Source organism: Sarcophilus harrisii, chromosome 2 (assembly GCF_902635505.1).
Source record: "Sarcophilus harrisii chromosome 2, mSarHar1.11, whole genome shotgun sequence".
Taxonomy (NCBI): Eukaryota; Metazoa; Chordata; class Mammalia; order Dasyuromorphia; family Dasyuridae; genus Sarcophilus; species Sarcophilus harrisii.
In genome coordinates, this window is record NC_045427.1 from 438,309,177 (window position 1) to 438,328,251 (window position 19,075).

General features: G+C 37.2%; 1 protein-coding gene across 2 annotated transcripts in view; it reads left to right on the top strand.

Moving 5' to 3' along the window:
* Positions 1-19,075, top strand: part of PAPPA (pappalysin 1) — a 266,709-nt gene that overhangs the window by 175,477 nt on the left and 72,157 nt on the right. For both annotated transcript variants that reach the window (XM_003757073.2, XM_031954192.1), the window contains exons 11-13: positions 7,799-7,912; positions 8,161-8,296; positions 10,113-10,326. In XM_003757073.2, the coding sequence (XP_003757121.1) occupies positions 7,799-7,912; positions 8,161-8,296; positions 10,113-10,326 (464 nt within the window). The remainder of the gene's footprint in view (positions 1-7,798; positions 7,913-8,160; positions 8,297-10,112; positions 10,327-19,075) is intronic.

Genomic DNA, 19,075 nt, shown 5'->3' on the forward strand with positions numbered 1-19,075 from the left:
TTTTGTATTTCCTGTGCTTACTGATTGATTGTTGATATGATGGGATAACTATCCTGATTTGGGTTGGAAGTAGGTATTGACTTATGAGGTCTCTTACAATTTCTGAGCTTCTGGGAATTATAAATACATTGAATTGGACTTCTGTCCAATCAAGCATGTTTTCTACAGATTATTAACTCTGTTTTTGGATTTCCATGTGGTTACTTTAGCCTTCTGATATGGTAAGTCAGCAGTTCCTAAACTGGGCATGGGTAGGAGGGAGAGGAGGCAGGGGCCAGGATTTTTTTCCCCCTTATCATCTTAGTTCCTGCACTCCATCCCAAATAGAGCATTTTCTAAGTCCAGGTCGCCCTCAGGAGCTGCCTAGTGTTTGAAGGTCCACTGGGGTTAAGTGAAAAGAAAGGGCCAACTCCTGCCCCATTTACGCCTGTTTAATTCCCAATGAAGTCAATTGGAGCTGTGCCTTCGTAACTGAGGCTAACATTTGGCCTAAGGAGACACATTGGGAAACTTTGATTGGTGTGTGTATGTGAGTGTGTGTGTTTCCCTCCTTTCTGTCTTTCTTTTTTCTTTCTTTCTCTGTGGCACATTCCCAGGTCCCTTTGGGTAGAAAGAGGAAATTGGAGAGGATGGGCTGGAGGTTTGGTGAGCACTTCCCCCCTCCTGTGATTGACAAAGGACGGCATAAATCTGTCAAAGGGGAACTCAATAGAAACCGCATGGCATTCCCTCGTGTGGGAAAATACCACAGCTCCTTCTCCTCTTGTTCTCTCTGTCTCTCTGCCTTTGTGTACAACGTGTGTGGGTGGAAGATAAACTGGATTAAAAAAACCCTTTGAAAGCAAGACATCGTTAACTCCTCTAATTGAAAGCAGCCTTTGAGGACAGGATTTGGTGCTGGCTGCCATAACTGGTCACTTATCCAGTGGACGAATGCTCCCCCTATATCAGGAGAGATCACTCATGTCCCTCTGTCCTATCTGGTTAGTGGACTGCAGACAAACAATACTTTTCACTAGAACTTGCTCTGTAGAAGGATCTTTTAGCTTGGAAAGATTCAGACCATTCTCCTAAACTCCTTTGAATTTCCAACTAAATTAGACACACACACACACACACACACACACCATTTATTAATGGTGATGATGAGCCTAGATTGCTTTTCTTGATCTCTGGGTTCTCTTGGCAAAGGTAGGCAATGGCAAAACTATCCTCCAACTTTGTAAAAAGGAGAAAATTCAATCCAGAAATTCTTAACTGACAGAGAAGCTAGTGGGACATATACCTAATCTCTTACCCCCACCTTTTTTCTAGAGTATTTAATTTTTGATTCAAATATAATACAGATTATCTCTTTTAAGCATCCCTCATGGTGACTTTAATGTCATTTCATTGAATCCTAGAACTTGAGGGCTAGAAGGATCCTTAGAGATTATCTAGACCTAGAGATGAGAAAAGCAAAATACAAATATCTGAAGTAATTTTTGCCTAAGGAAGTGACTTGCTGGTTAGTACTACAGTTGGAATTAGAATTCTAGTTTTCTGCTTTCCCCATCATATTATATAGAGAGACAAAATGAATTCACATTCCTTGCTCTGAAACTGATTGTGGAATCATAGAGCTTGAATTAGAAGGATACATCAAGTGAAAATATTTATTTTACAGATGAGATTGAAGTGGACAGAAGTGAAATGACTTGCTTAGGGTCACACAGAGATACTGTTAGATTGAAATCCAGATCCTCTTCAAATACAATGTTTTTTCTTTTGTTTCTTACTTCAATAGTTTCTTGCCAACTATTGGCAATGAAAATCCAGCCAGAGAAATGACAACAACAATAATAATTGTGTATATTTGTGTGGAACAATATTTCTTACTGGCTGATGAAAAAATTTTATTCAGTGTTTTGAAGTGTTTTAGAGTGCTTTCTTTATAGCAACTATGCAAATGTGCCAATACATAAATTTCACCATAAGTTTATGAAACCAACAGAAAAGATATCCATATGCCTACCCTGTATATAAGGAAGCTTAGCAAGACTCGTTGGTTTTCTCTAAAAAGAGACAGAGTCAAGACCCAAGCCTTTGTTAACTACCACTAGGGCACTCCTCATTGCCCTATACTGAATCTGGGACTGATATTTACCTCAAATTGCAAAATTTTTAAGCTGGTAATATGATGAGGACCATTAGCCTTGCTAAATAAAGACCTAATGGAGCAAAAGTGAAAGGGTTTAGGCATATTATTGTCCTAATCTTAAACAGGAGTCAGGGGAAATGGAAATACTAAACAGAAAGCCATGCAGTTACCTCAGACATACTTGAGGAGCAGAGACTGAGTCTAATCAACTCTAACGTTTACTGGTGGATGAGCTCAGTGGTAAAAATCACTGAGCATGTGCACAGTGACCCTGAGGATTAAGAGAAAATTAGGAGCAGTCTTAAAAGGTAGCTGATAACAGAGTAGTCTAAAAGTACAGAAGGGTACCTACCTCTGACCACTTTTACAAGCTGTGTAATCACAGCCGAGTACTTCTTGGTACTCTAAGCAACTCTAAGAATGGAAGTGACAAATTGACATCAGTAGAGCAGACATTCATGTTGAAAGTTCTATACAGTGACTGAACCATAGCTCCGAATGAGACAGAGACAGACACACAAACATACGCATATACCCACACAAGGAGAGAGACACAGAGAATGACAGAGGGAAGCAAGCAGAAGGATAGAGATACAGAGGTGGGGGGAAGGAGGAAAGGGAGGAGAGAGAGAGAGAGAGAGAGAGAGAGAGAGAGAGAACTGGTTAACTAGACTCCTTTCCACTGTGGAAGGAAGGAAAACATACACAGAAATAACTAGAATGACTGATAAGTCCATAAGTACAGCTCCTGACACCAAAGGAATTCTTTACCAACCCCTGAGTTCACTCTTATCTGGCTTACTCATGATTAGTATATTCAAAGGTGCCCGGGGTCAGCTTCTCCTGAATTACTACATTTGAAAAAGGTTTTAGGTTTTTGTTCTCCTATTAGAAAATTGTTCTAAACCTAATTGCCACTTGCCATTCAGGATCAGCCTTCCATTCTGGGTAGGGTTAGTTCCTAGAGCTATCATCTTTCTGGGCTGGACCAAATATTGAGAAATGGTCAGTGATGAAGTATATTAGTACATCTTATATCTTCTATATCTCTTTGTGTCTGTTTCTCCCTGTTCTGTCTCTCTCCATACCTCTCTCTGTCTCTGTCTCTCTGTATCTTTGTCTGTCTCTGACTCTATTTTTTCTATTTTCCTTCCTCTCTCCCTCCTTCCCTCTTCCCTTCCCCTTCTTTATTTCTCTCTCTCTTCCTCCCTCTCTTCCCCTTCTTTCCTCCCTCTCCCTCCCTTCTGTCCTCTCCCTCCCTCTCTCCTTTCCTCCTTCCCTCCTCCTCTCTCTCTCTCTCTCTTTTTCTCTCTCTCTCTCTCTCTCTCTCTCTCTCTCCCCCCCCCCTCTCCACACACATACTCCAGGTAACTTGTAAATTAACTGTAACTAGTAGTTATACAGAATTAAGTTGTGTTTTTGTTCCTCAAAACTCCAAATTGGACTAGCAGAAAACAGAAGAGAGAATGGAAACAAAATATGATCAAAATGATGAAAATTAAGATTGGTCAAAGTTAACTAGGGTATTCAGGTTTGAGGGGAAAAAAGACTTATGGAAAGGGGTGCTGGGGTAGGAATTAGGGGAGATCTTTCTTTTTTGAAGAGTTGTCTTTTGAGGGAGGGAGCAAACAAATTCTAAGTGATTCCAGAGGACAGAATGAAGAGTACTGGGGAGAAATTAACAGGAAAGAATTTCAATCCATCTATAAGTATTTATTAAGGGCCTACTATTCCCTAGGCACTTTACTAGTTGCTAGCCATACAAAGATAAAAATTGAAACAGTCCTTTACCATAAGGAGTTTGTATTCTATCAAGAGACAACAATGTACAGATAACTTTAAATAAAGTAAGTAAAAGATAATTCTTTGCAGGGAAAAAACACTAGTTGCCAGAGGATCAAGAAAAATCTCGTGTAGGAAGTGATCCTTGAGGTGAGCCTCAAAGTAATCTAGATTTCATCTCAGTGTAAGAAACAACTTTGTATCAAATAGAGTTGCCTTCTAAGGGAATATGATTGCCTTGAATGATAGGGAACTTTAGGTCACAGGCCAGTATTAGAGTAAATTCTTGGAAACTTTAGAAACATTCTTGCATTAGATAAAATTGAATTAGATGGCTTCTAAGATCATGCCCAAATTTTAAGTTTCTATCTTTCTTTATCATCTTTTTTTTTTTTTTTTTGGGGGGTTGAGGAATGGGGAGGAAGACAATCTGGGTTAAATGATTTGTTCAGGTTCATACAGTTAGAACTTGTCTGAAGCTGTATTTGAACTCAGATCCTCTGACTCCAGGGCCAGTATTCTATCCACTGGGCTTCCTAGTTTTCTTTTCTTTATTTATTTCTAAGGAACTAAAAGGGCGCTAATTCCTAATTCCTAATAGAGGCAGCTAATGAGTTCAATCCATTCTCTTACAATTAATAGCAATATGACCTTAGGCAAGCTTATTTTCTTCAGTTTCTTCAATTGTAAAATGGGGCTAATAATAGTATCTGCCTCTCAGGGTTGTTATGAAGACCAAATTGGATAATATTTTAAAAGTGCTTACTATAGTGCCTGGTATATGGTAAGCATTATATATATATATATATATATATATATATATATATATATATATATGTTTATGTTTATTCTTTTTCCTCCCTAATTGGAAAACAACTAGATGAAAAGTCAAATATCATAAAACTTTCCTCTGAAAGATGCTCTTCAGGTGGTCTGAGAAAATATAACTACAATTCAGTTTCATTTGTAGGCTTATTCCACAATTTCCAAATGGGAGATGCACAGTGTTGCGTGTAAATGTACTTAGAAAATAAGGTTCTATACCCATTCACCTCACTGAAGGGTCATTCATATGGAACTCTCACACCAGAGATGTGTTTGAAATTGGTCGGGACTTTGGGCAAAGATTCAACTGGATTGCTTTCCTACTCTTTGATCTGAATTGACCGTCTCTGATTATAATCCTAGCCAAACTGAAAACAAAAACAAAACTAAACAAAACAACAAAAGAGAAAATATTGGCAGCGTGTTTCTCTAAAGCTGTGTCCTGTGCTGATAGACAGAGGAAGATAAGGGCTAACCATATTAAAGTACTAAGAGGCCTTTGTTCATGTCAGGGAGTTCTCTGACCATGAAGATGTTAGATGTGGACAGATAATTCCCCTTGACTATGGTGGGGTCCTCAGCTATGCTCTACTGAGGACTAAGGCAGTTTAAAACATGAGGAGGAAGAATTCTGAAATGATACATGTCGAATTGTTGGACTGTATTTCAGATGCCAAAGATAGTTTATGTAGTCTTACACTGTTGTAAAATGTAACACTACCCACTGGCGAGTCTCAGAGAAGCTTGGGCCCAGTTGTTTTTTAGAAAAATAAATAAATTCAAAAATGTCTTCCAGCCCATTAAAGCTGGTTATGTTTTGCCCATGGATTCCTTTGCACAAGGCCTTTAGAGAGCTGAATGACTGAAACCATTACCTCACTTCTAGCCAATCAGATGGCTAGTCCCTCAAGCCTTTTTCTTTGCTACAGTTTTACCTGCAGACTGGCAACACACTGCGTTCCATTTTCTCCAGGGGATCCTTTGAAGAATGTCTCTGGGTTTGTCTTTGCAGTGCCCTGGCATTGTTTAAAATGTCTCTTTTTATTCAAGGTTTAAAAGAGGAAACTTTTTTTTTTTCAATTCTAGGCTGTACATCAGGGTCCCCCTGCCTCTGACATTGACAAGCTTTAGGGAAGAAGGAAAGACTTGGAAGTGCTGTCAAGGATGGAGTTGTCCCTGACCTTGTTACACAAATCATCACCAAAAGGCCTTTGGTGTTTTCTGTGCCTTGGGCAGCTCAGTAACATGGCCAAGCAGGCTCTCCCAGGTCATGGAAATAGCAAAGGGAAAATACACAGACATACAGTAAAAAGCTCCTGGGAATAATACATAGTCCTCCCTCTCAATTTCCCTAATTTTCTACAAAATCTTACTTTTCTTTTCTCCTGCCTCTAACACTATATAAATTTATGCACAATAGAGTTACCAGAGGGATGGTCTCTAACATAGATAGTAAAAGTACATTTTTATTACTTTATTACTTTTATTAGAGCTATAGTGTGACATATCACAAATGCTAAACAATGATTTTATCCCACAGTTATATAGGGTATTATGTTGTTTTATTTACAAATGTTTTGTTAGTATTCAAACAATGCAAATGAAGAGAGATGGGGTAAAAGCTTGGCTTATGGAAGAAGAGAAAGGATAAGTGATCAGAACAGGAATTTATGCAAACATGATTGATTTTGTACATCAGTTTGCCTTCTACTAGAAATTGTGGGAAATTATAACATGTTTATGTTTTCTGTGGGTGGAGACATTATTGTCTCCATTATTCTCAATAAATAACAAGAAACCGTATGAATTTAAATCTGCAAATGAACCACTTGGCACATTAAAGGCTTGTGTAAGTTTCTAGAGGATGAGCACCAATTTTTTAAAATATTTGGTTTCTAAGAATCTATCATAGTATCTAGCACACTTGAGCTTATAGAACTTCATCATTAATTAAAAGCTTGTTGGCTATTAATCAAATTCTTGTTAGATGGTTGATTATAGGAATGGGTTATCAAGAACAAGAGTATTTTAACAAATACAAAAGATCAAAGTATCTTTAAGGATTTTAATGGAAGCATATACATATGTGCATATATGTATACAGATACACACATAATACATGAGAAAAACTCTTTATTACTTCAAGGATATACAATTTCTTTCTAGTGGCCACTCACTTCACTAATTACCCAATATACCTTAGATAACCACTGTCATTAATTAATTTGACTAAAAATATCTGTCCCTTAACAGATAATCCTTTTATTCATATACTTATCTACTACTGCTGCTATCATGAGCACCACCAGGCTAGAAAGACTGGAAGTATAACATCATCTGAGAACTAGCCTGAGTTTGCATCATCATCAGATTAGTTATAGGCAGATGAATTTTCTAGCTATGGCAACTTATATTTAGACCAAATCTGCTGAGGTATGGCAGGTATAGGATGGTATCCATGAAGTAAATAACCAAAACAACAAAATTATAGATATTTGATATGTTGAATTATATGTGTCTATGTTTGTGTTTGTGTGTATGTGATGATATACAAGTATACCTGTTTATAAGGTATACATATATACATGGCATATATACATATATATAGGGTATATGCATATATTATAAAAATAATTATATGTCCATTCACACTTGTTCCTGGATTATTCTTTTAGGAAGATATGTTTCCATTCTTTTCTTTTTCATTGTTCTTTAAAGTTTTACTATTATATTTTAAAACCTGCTTTGGAAAATGATAACCCATTCAGGAAGAGATATAGCATTTTCCAAAAACCCTGACCAGCCTCAAAATGTACCTTTTGATTACTGACCATCCAAATAAAACAAAAACCAATCACTAAATCTCACTCTGGTACCTCTGGATATTGAGCTGAGCTGGAAGAAGTGCTGAAAATAACTGAGGTTAAACTGTGTAGATGTATATTCACAGAGTTCATACATAGCAATGCATAAACACATCTTTTCTTTTGTGACCTATCGGACATAAAGAAGTATGCTTGTGCTGATTTTAAAGTATCTTTCTTTTTCCAGATGTGTCGAACTAAAGTGGTGGACTTAAGTGAAGAGGTATCTCAACATGCATGGTATCCTTGCACAATCAACTACCAATATTCATATATGGTTCAGACTACTTTCTGGCTCAGGGTAAGAAATTGGGATAAAAATCTCTTAAAATTCCCTACATATTTTAATACTGACTCCCTATTCTTATATATTGATCTATCCATTAAGAGAATTCATATAAGTGAAAATTCCCTTGTGAATGTGACGCTTCTTTATGGACTTCAAACAAGAATATTTCCATTCCTGTCCAGCCTTTTCTTATTTTCTGTTTCTCCCTTCCCTTAAAGTCCTGGAAAACGACTTTAATATCATTTGTTCTTTTCTTACAGGCTTACTTCTCCCAGCCAATGGTAGCCACAGCAGTTATTGTCCATCTGGTGACTGATGGAACAAATTATTTAGACCAGAAACAGGAGACCATCAGTGTTCAGCTATTTGACACAAAAGAACAAATTCATGATCTGGGTATGATTTACATATACAAACAACAAACATCTGTGTAGATATATGCATGTTTATATATATGTATGTGTGTTCACATACATACTCATAGACATATAACTGTACACATACTTGATTTTCTTTTGCAGGATTTCCTTTAACTATTGTATATGTGTATATATTAAATTATATTAATTAATATTAGAATTTGAAACAATGTTAGACATTTTCTAAAAAGAGGGACTTGTGACCTAGAGAGAAGAAATTTCTTCACTGAGGCAGATAGCTAGTTCATGGCTGAGTCAAAACTCAGTTCTCCTGTCTCCCAGTCTAAAAATTTTCCCCCTATCATGAAGTCTCTGTAAATTCCTTGGAATGGCAATTTCCTCCTTTCTCCCCACAAAACCATCTTATGATGCTTTATGCACTGGGTGCTGAATGAATGAATGTCCTAGAGAAAGCAATGATAAGAACATGAGAGTAGAAGAAACTCCTGTCCTGTGGCATACACAGATTGAGACACACAAATTATCTCTGAGATTGTCCCTAGTTGGCTGCCTCGCTATAGTTTCTGAGATGCCGTTCTTCTCTACCAAAGGGCCCAATTAGGCCTAGTGTTGACTTCAAGGCCCCTTGAGTATCTGCCTAGCAGGAGGTGAATTGATATCACCACCCTGAAAATATTATACTGGCTCCCCCTGCCCCCAACATCTCCTGAGTCCCTAACCCTTCTGGCAAGCTCAGTATAGTGGTAATCAGGGGATTGGGGAAATAGATGACTTTCAGTCCTGCAATTCCAAAGTGTTTGGAATTCCAGGCTGATGCTGCTCTGGCAGTCCCTGCTTCAAAGTGGGAACCAGGCATCATTCCACAGAGAGCTCATTTCAAAAGGCCTGTGGGAGGGAGGCAGACAAGGAGGTCGTTTCAGGGTCAGGTAGAAGCCAAATAAGAAGGGAGGAATTTTGCCCCCTAAATGGTCAGAGAGAAAATAATAAATAAAAAGAGAAAGAAAACTACCATATGTCTTTTAGTTCATAGGGGATCTCTATCTTGGTGAGGTGAAGCACATTAAAAAAAAGAAAAATTGCTGTTGTTGTCTTTGGTCCTGGGCAAAGATATTTGGAACAATTAGATATCTTTGATGCAGCTAAACCTGTGAATGCAATCTCTGTTATAATTGTTTAGTGTCTTGTTTGGTTAATGAATTCAGTCTTTCCTCATTGAGTCCTCAAGTAGTGCTGCATGCTTACACGTTCCCCTTCCACACTTCCCCCTTCCACTCTTGTCAGCAGGGTTTGCTGTGGCAAACACAATGACAGTTTAGGTCACAGGGCCAGGTTGAGAGGGAAGGGGAAAGTGACACATGTAAACAAGGCCAGGAAAAAGGCTTTATCTTATTTGAGTGAGTGTGGAGAAGGATTGGACCATCTGAAAAATGGTATTATCGAGGGCATGATTCCAAAGGGAAGGAGATAAAGAAGAAATTATTGTAATGAATGCTGATAGAAGAGTATGGACAGGAGAAAGAGAAGCTGGATGTAGGTGAGTAGAGAGAGTGGAGGAAAGAGAATACCTAGGAGACTAGGGAGTGAGAATGGAAGGAAATTGGAGAGGGTTTTTTTAATGCACAAAAAACTCAGACCAAAACAACCTTCCCCCACAAAAAAAAAAAAACCTTTCAATCAAACTTGAAATCCCCATCAGCTGCACAAATGGGGCTTTTGTGTGGTGACATAAAAGGGTCTGGAGGCTTTGGAAAGGGCCTTTGGGTAGTGTGTGAAAAGCATTGACTAATGAGTGTCCTCCCCTCCATTTCTCTGTTCCGCCCCCCCAACCCCAGGTGTCCATGTTCTAAGCTGCAGGAGCAATCCCCTGATTATCCCGGTGATCCATGACCTCAGCCACCCCTTCTACCACAGCCAAGCTGTCCTTGTGAGTTTCAGCTCACCACTGGTTGCTATCTCTGGGGTGGCCCTGCGTTCCTTCTACAACTTTGACCCCATCACCATCAGCAGCTGTCAGAGAGGGGAGACCTACAGCCCGGCTGAGCAGAGGTAAAGCTCTTAATTCCAGCTTTCTCTCTTATCCTCCTCTCCATTTCTTTAATACTCCTTACAAATGGTTTCCCTGCTTCCTCTAGTTGCAACCTCAGAAGGTTGGACCAGGAAACTGAACAGAAGGAACATAAACCTAAGTGGTCTTCTTGATGCTGAAAAAACTCCCAATATTCCTAATGCTTAATCAGAAAGAGATATTGATTTGTTCTTTTTTTGTTCCCTCTAAATTTTTTAAAGCCATAAAGAAGGAATACTCAACATTTAATTCCAAGTGAACACATAAGTCTCCTGGAAAATGAGAAAAGCAAGATGGGGATTGACCCATGCTAAATTTCAGCATTCACTCTACTTCACCCCAGAGTCTTATGCCTTTTAGCGATGGTCAAAATAACTGAACCTTCTTTATTCAAGGGATCCTCAAAGCATGACCCCAAAGAAATTTCATAATCTGTGGTATAGTCTCTAGAAATACTAATATTTCACTCATGACCAGATCTTTATTTTTCTTTTGTTCACCAGTCATTTATGATATTTCAATTTTTTTTTTTTACAGCAACAGTTTCTGTTTTTGTTTAGTTGTTTTTCAGTTGTATCTTACTCTTTGAAGTTTTCTTGGTAGAGATAATGGGATGATTTGTCCTGTCCTTCTCTCCTTCGTTTTCCAGATGATAAAACTGAGGTAAATGAGATTAAATGACTTGCTTAGGCTCACACAGATAATAGGTGTTTGAAGCTAGGTTTGAATTAGGTATGATGAATCATCTTGACTCCAGGCCCAGCACTCTATTCACTAAACCACTTATCAGCCCTATCACTTTCTGGAAGCTATGTGATGCTAATTAATAGATTGATTGGTTGGTTGATTAATTTTTGTCTAATCCAAAGTGACTCTCTAATAGTATTTATTTGTATTTTGTACTTTACCCTTCCAACTCTCCCATACCCAAAGTAATTTAATGGATATTTTCTCATTTGATTCTACTTCAGTCCTCCTTAGATTGACCTGGATTCTTACTCTAAATCTGCCTCTAACTCACTATATGGCCCTAAGCAATATGCTCAATCACATGTGACTTTTGTTCCCTGAATTCTTTTTCTTAAGGACCAATTCTCTTTTTTAAAAGTTTTTAATAAGCTTTATTATGGTTTCCAGAGTTCCTTTAAATTCCAACACTTTCTAGTTAATATTCTGTTTGTGTTAGGGAAGAACCCTATGAACTCTTGTGCTCTGTATATTTCCCCATTTTAATAGATTTTTATTTTACCAAATATGTGCAAAGATAGTTTTCAACATTCACCTTTGCAAAATATTGTGTTCCAAATTTTTCTTCCTCCTTCCCACTCTTTCCTCTTATAGACAACAAGCAATTCAATATAGGTTAAACATGGGCAGTTCTTTTAAACATTTTCCCATATTCATCATGCTGTGCAAAAAAAAAAAAAATTGGATCAAAAAGTGAAAGAAGAAAAAAACACAAGAAAAAAACAAGCAAATAAACAGAACAAAAAATATAGTGAAAATACCTTGATCCATATTCAGTGTGGATTGCTTTTTCCATCTCAAATCTATTTGAATTGCTTTGAATCACCTCATTGTTGAAAAGAGCCACGTTTATCACATTTGATCATAAACATAATCTTGTTGCTGTGTACAGTGTTCTCTTGGTTCTGCTCACTTCACTAAGCATCAGTTCATGTGAAATTTTTCCAGGCTTTTCTGAAATCAGACAGTTTGTCATTTCTTAACAACAATAACATTCTATTATCCTTTTATGTTGTAACTTATTCAGCCATTCCTCAATTGATGGGCATCCACTCAATTTCTAGTTCCTTGCCTCCACAAAAAGGGCTGCTACAAACATTTTTGCATATGGGGGGGGGGTTCATTTCCCTTTTTTATGATCTCTTTGGGATACAGCCCCAGTAGTAACACTGCTGAATCAAAGGGTATGCATATTTTCATAGCCCTTTGGGCAGAGTTCCAAATTGCTCTCCAGAATACCATGTTCTATAGTCTAACAGGCTGTATTTTAAGTTCCCTACTAATGACTGACTTTATAACTATTGCATGGAATGATAAGTATAAAGTTTTCTGGGTAAAAGACAGTTTGGGGCTTTTTACAAGAGAGCTAAGGCTAACGTAGGGCTCTCTATACAGAGAGGACCTTATGAATGTCTATTGAAAGACTTACTGAAAGAAAAAGACAGCTCTATGTGACATGGCTCTGAAGTTATGGAATCAATATTCTCCCTCAGGAACTGATTCCCCTATATCACCCTTTTTCAGTCACCTAAGTATAGAGGCTCCTATATACATAGTATCCTTAAATATAATTGTGGCCTGTAGCTGCTCATGGAATATACAAACACTATTTACCAGGGCAGATATAATTTGGGCTTGGGAGAGGTAGGGAAGACACTAAAAAGGCTAAGAAACATCTCTATGAATATATAGCAGCTATCAGAACAATAATAAGATGAATGCTGTAAGTGTAATGATCAGTATATTTTGTTTCCAATAAGGAATGGATAGTTCTGAAACAAAGAAACAACAAAAACCATCTGAGGACCTAGTTGCTAGTGTGTGTATGGAAGAAGTAGCTGGATGGTGGTATCTGACTTTTCAAGTCTTTCTTGCTTTACTTTAGAGGAAGTGGTAATGAGGGAAGCAAAGAAAGTAAGGGGTTCAGAAGGGGGTGGAAGAAAAAGAGGAATATCTCTATTACTAAATCAATCCAGTCAGTGTGTTCTGACCTAGATTCACGGCCTCTGATCACTCTGTCTAATAAACTGTATAAATTCAGAGGTCCAAAGAAAGGAAGATCAAGTTTCAAATGAAAAGTCCAGTTGAAAAGTCCATCAAATCCCAGCACACAAATTAGAAAGGGGAGAGAGAGACAGAGTCAGAGACAGAGTCAGAGACAGAGACAGAGAGAGAAGGAGGGAAACAGAGGGAGAGACGGAGGGAGAGAGGGAGAGACGGAGAGAGACAGAGACAACACAGAGAGAGATAGTTTGAGACAGTGATAAAGAAAGACAGAGATAAAGAAAAAAAAAAACAGAAACAGAGACAAAGAGAGAAAGAATGACAAAGAGACAGAGAAACAGAAACAGAGACATTAAAATGAAGAGGGAGAGAGACACCGAAAGAGACAGAGGCAAAAATACAGAGACAGACACAAAAAAGGGAGAAAAACATAGAGACAGAGAAACAGAGAAAGACACAGATAGACAGAGAAAGAGAAAGAGAGAAAATGAACCTGAAGGAAGGTTTTTTTAGAGGCCAATTAGAAGAGGAAAGCTTAGAATGAGGGCTGTCTATATAAGTGTGAATGTTCATGAGTATTCATGTGCCTTATTCCTATTCTCCATCCCCCTTTCTTCACTCATTCAGTTTTAAACAGGAATTGAACAGTTTATTATGAAATGTAAAGTAATGTGTGTTTAGAAAAATCATTTAAATTTTTTTTCACATTTCTTTTTTTTTCCTCACAAAAAAGCATATTCAGACCCTGGAGCCTGGTTTGAGCAGGGCTGTTACAACAGCGGAAACTAACCTTTGGAAAACCAGGCTTTTGAGGCTTTTGTTCCTGAAACTCTTTCACCACTGATTTTGGTTCTTCAAGCTTCAGTCCATTTCCTGGGTGGTTTCATGAGCCTTCCAGGGACTGGGGCAGCAGGCCTGCATGCTGTCCATGACAGGGACACAGAGTGACCTTGTACTGTTTATAAAACTTGGGATTTACTTCCAACAAAGGACGACCTCAGGCCTTTTGCCAAAATAAATTGCTTACTCTCCCTCCCAAGTGTATGGAGAGTAAAAGGCTTATTCTCTCAGGTGGAAATGAGATAGAATGGTCCCCAAGAGATAGCAAATCAGGATGATGGGCTTTACTCATGATTTCCCTGAGTTATCATGGGCTTGCCCAACTTTGTAATTTTATTAGTTATTATCTCTGCTCAGAATAACCTTCTTAAATTCTTTTTTTACTTTGAAATCTTTTCCTTCCTATATGCAGAATATAGTAGATGATCATTTTGTGGAATAAATGAGTGAAATCACTAGCTAAGCTTCGCCTCCTTTCCCCCTCTCTACCCCACCTTCAATTTATTATTCTCTTTTCCATTCCTTCCAAAAACTTCCCCTCACTTTGTTCCACTTTCCATTTTTTTCTCCACACTCCTTTTAACTCCATCATCTCTTATACTATTCTTCCTACTCTATTTTTTTTTAAATAAGAGCATATTTAAGGAGATATCTACAAACTGTTTATTCTGTAAGAAAGTATAGTAATACCAGTTATGATGATGCATACCTATAATTCCTGCTGCTGGAGAAACTAAGGCTGGTGGATCACTTGAGCTTGGGAATTCTAAGTTATAGTAGGGCTTAAAGCAGATTGGATCTCTACACTAAGATAGACACCAATATAAGAAGCCCTTAGGGATAGAGGGACCATGAGAATGCTTAAGGAAGGGGAGCCCCAGATCAGGCTAAAAAACAGAACAGGTCAAAAGTTTTCATTCTGGATATTAGTGGGATCCAGTCCATGAGTGGCTGTTGGACTTCCTTTCTGGGATAATTAGGGAGACTCAGCTTCCCTATCCCTACCTGAACAACTACTAAACATCAAACACATAAATAATGCCATAGCTATATAGAACTATATAGAACTAGAAGAAACCCTTTAGCTAATGTAATCCAACCTTCTTAGTTTACATATTGTAAAAGAAAACAAGAACTGAGAATCAGAGAAAGGAAATGCCTTGCCCAATGTCACACCCACAGTGAATGACAGAGGCAAAGTCAAACCAACTCTGACTATCAATCCATTGCTCTTTCTGGGGCTCACTAATTTCAAAAGAAAATGGTATATTCAAATACCTATATAGGTATTTTGTACTAGTGACTATATAAAAATGGGAAACTGAGAAGAATTTCTTCATGTCCCTTTTAAAAACTATGTCATATTGCATCCTATGTGTGTGTATCAAAATGATTTTTAATATTTAATGGTTTCAAAAATCTAGAAAGTAAGTGTTCTATTGGAAAAAAAAAACAAAAAGGTTTTAGTCAATGAGCACCTAAACTATCCTTACCCTCTTTCCTCTACTATAGCTTTCTCTTTAAACTGTATTAGAAGATCAGTAAGGTACCTTTCATATCTCACACTTCAAGACTCTTTATGTGTCTATTAGAAGTGAGAGTCTTGGGCAGTTAGCTGCATCCTTCAAATTAAAGCAACAACTAAGGAAAGTTTTAGAAAGGTCAAGGCTGAGGCCAACTACCTTTACCCAAAGGTCTCTCTTGGACTCTGATTCCAGGTCAACACAATTTTGCTTTTGTTTATTAGCATTCATGACCTCTGCGGAGAATAAAAATTTAATTTCCATGTATGAAAACAGGGCAAGGGGTAAAAAGGGGAGCCAGAAATTTGGAAATAAATTTCACAAGGAACATCAACAATTATTGGCCTGGGAAGCATTAATATTTTATTATTTTAAGATTTGTTTCCTTTTTTTGTGATGAAATCTATTGCAATTTTAGCGGAAGGACCTGAATTAAAAAATCTAAAAACCCTTTGTGACCTAAATGTATGGTCCTTTGAGTAAATGCTCAGAGTCCTGTGACTATTATTATAAAACCACATGACAAGTGTATTGGCATTACATCAGCATCATCTTTGAGATGGTAGCAATGATATGCATATGTATGTATACACACATGCACACACACACACAATGTAATAGTTCATTCCACATGAATGTACAATATGAACCATGTGCAAATCGTGCACATATACCTATCAATGTCTATATATGCATTATCACATAAATAATGACCAGTTTTTCTCATTTTGCAATATTCCATTATTTTTTGTTTGCTCTCTTCCCCATCTATATTATATGTGTATATATGTGATAAGTATTATAAACATTTTGTTCTACATTTTAATTATTTATTATTTCATGTTTATTTTGTTCTGTAGTTTTTCAATCATATCCAGTTCTTTGTGGCCAGATTTGGGATTTTCTTATCAAAAATATTGGAATGATTTGCCATTTCCTTCTCCAAATTATTTTATAAATGAGGAAACTGAGACAAAAAGAGTTGAGTAACTTGCTCAGGGTCACTCATCTAGTAGGTATTTGAACTCAGGAAGTTGTATCCTATATACCATGCTATCTAACTGCCTAGGTTTTTGTTTATTTGTTTGTTTTTAATGACCATTCTGCAATTATATAGAATTGTTGTAAGGTACAAATAAGATAATGTATGTAAAGTTCTTTGTTAATATTGATACATACAGATGAGGTTTTGTTGTTGTTACTGGAAATACCTGAATATTTTGAGAATCTTTTATTTATATAGATATGCATTCATCTATAGACATTGCATGGTGTGATGTTAGACATTGCTTCAATAGTCAGAGAAATATTGCACCCCCAGTTCTCAGAGTATGCCTAGATTACAAATCATTTAAAAATCATTACTTAGTAAATAAAGCTATCTAAAGTCATATGAATAGTTCACCAATTAGCTAACAAGGTCAGGGCATTCCCTCTCAAGTATTCACACTGGAGACAGCAATAAGCATGCAAAAGAAACCTACAGATGCATTTGCTCAAAAGACCATATATTTAGGTCAAAAAATGACCTCAGTTATTCTAATCCACCTCCCTTCCACTATATAGGAAATTGCGAGCCAAAAGGTTAAGTATTCTACCCAGAAGTACAAAATATCAGAGCTGCAGTTTGAACCCAGTTCACTTTTGTTTTAATTGTTAATTCTGTTTCATGAACCACTTCTTAGATTCCACTAACAATGGTAAAAGTCCAACATCCCCATCTGATATTGAGGTGATTTTATCTCATTCCTGTGAAGTTTTAAATCATTCTCCTGCCTCTGAGGAATAATGTTATTTTTTTCTTTTTCTAGTTGAGCAGTTTATGAGTATAGATGTGTATACACATACACACACATATACACACATATATGTACCATACACATACACCCACACACCTACACACACACACACACACACACATATATATATATAAACATACATATATACATTTTTTAATCTTGAATGATCCTGAACATTTTATAGTCATACCATATGGTATTACTACTACTACTATTAGTACTTCTACAGGGTACAATTGCAGAAAATAGCCCACCAGGCAAATTCAAACAGTGATTCAGTGGTTGATAGGATCTTGCCAGTCACTTGAATGCTGGCCCCTCTCTCTACTAACTAGACAACACTACTTGCTATCCTTTGTTATAAATGGCTTAAGTATATTTGGATTGCCAATAGGAGGGCTGTTTCTAATCAATTAAAGATTTGACTCAAAAATCTTGGCCTAAGTTGGAATGAAAATACATTATAAAAACCACACTAAAAATTGATTAGTTCTTCATTGATAATTTAACTTGGTAGCAGGGAGGGGTCAAGGGAGGATGAATCTCATGCTTTTCTCAGGAAAATTTGACAGACAAAATATTTCTATTTTACTTTAAATCCTGTTTTCTCCCCCAGTTTTCTCTTCTGCCTGCCTTCCTCCCCTTTACTATTAGCCATTTCCTATTCTCCCTCTCCCATCCCTTCCTCTTCTGCCTCTCCCTTTTCATTTCCCTCTTCATCTCCCTCTTCCTTTCTCCCTTGTAAATAACTGTAAATAATATAATGCCAGAGTAGGAAAAGTCTTTACAGGTTATAACATCTAGCCTTCTTATAAGTATAGGAATTCCCTCCTTTTTAATTCATGAACCAATAGGACTGAGAAGATAGGAACTAAAAAGGTATTGATGTAAGATCCAGAGCCAAAAGGGATCTTAGAATTAAGCTTCTTAAATTGTGAGTTGTGACCCCATGTGGAGTCATGTAACTGAATGTGGGGGGCCTTGATATTATGATTTATGATCATTAAATTTTTGATTTATATGCCTATTTTATATACCTTTATAGCCAGGGTTGTATAAAAAGTTCTTAGGTGGAAAGGGGTAGCAAGGGGAAAAAGTATAAGAAGATCTTCCTTAGAGGTCATTTATTTACTTTATTAAATAAGGAAACTGAAGCTACCATTATTTCATGAATATTTCACATATAACTATATGTGTGTTTACATGTATGCACATGTATGTGTATATATACATGCTATCTCTCCTTAATAGACTGTAAACTTTTTGAGGTCAGGGGTTGGTATGGCTTTTCTTTGTAGCTATACTCCAGCACCTAGCACAGTACCTAACACCTACTATAATGCACTTAAGAATTACCTTTTGATGGACTTCAAACTTAGTTGGCTAAGGCTATAGAAGAATCTGAATTTGAACTCAGAACATGTTTTTGTGTTATTTTTTTTTCCTATTCCACCCCAATACCACATCACTTTAATATAGACAGAGTTAGCTTCACTTAGCCCCTTTTTCCAACAAAGTTGAAATGGTTTGGACCACTGCCTAGACCTCATTATATGAAAAAGGTAATTAGCATCGAAGATGGAATAGATTTGGGAATGTGGCTAGTTATGAGGGGTGTCTCTTGATTAGCCCTTGATTTGGTAACACCAGAACCCAAAAAGGGAAGGCACCTCTTTCTCAAAGGTTCTCTGAATGTATTGACTAGGGCTGAATAATTGAATCTAAGTGTTCTAGCTGACTGCATATTGAGAAGCATGGCATGGTAAGGAAGTAATTCAGGGGAGCAGACAGCAAGGCTGTAACTTGCAAAGCAGATC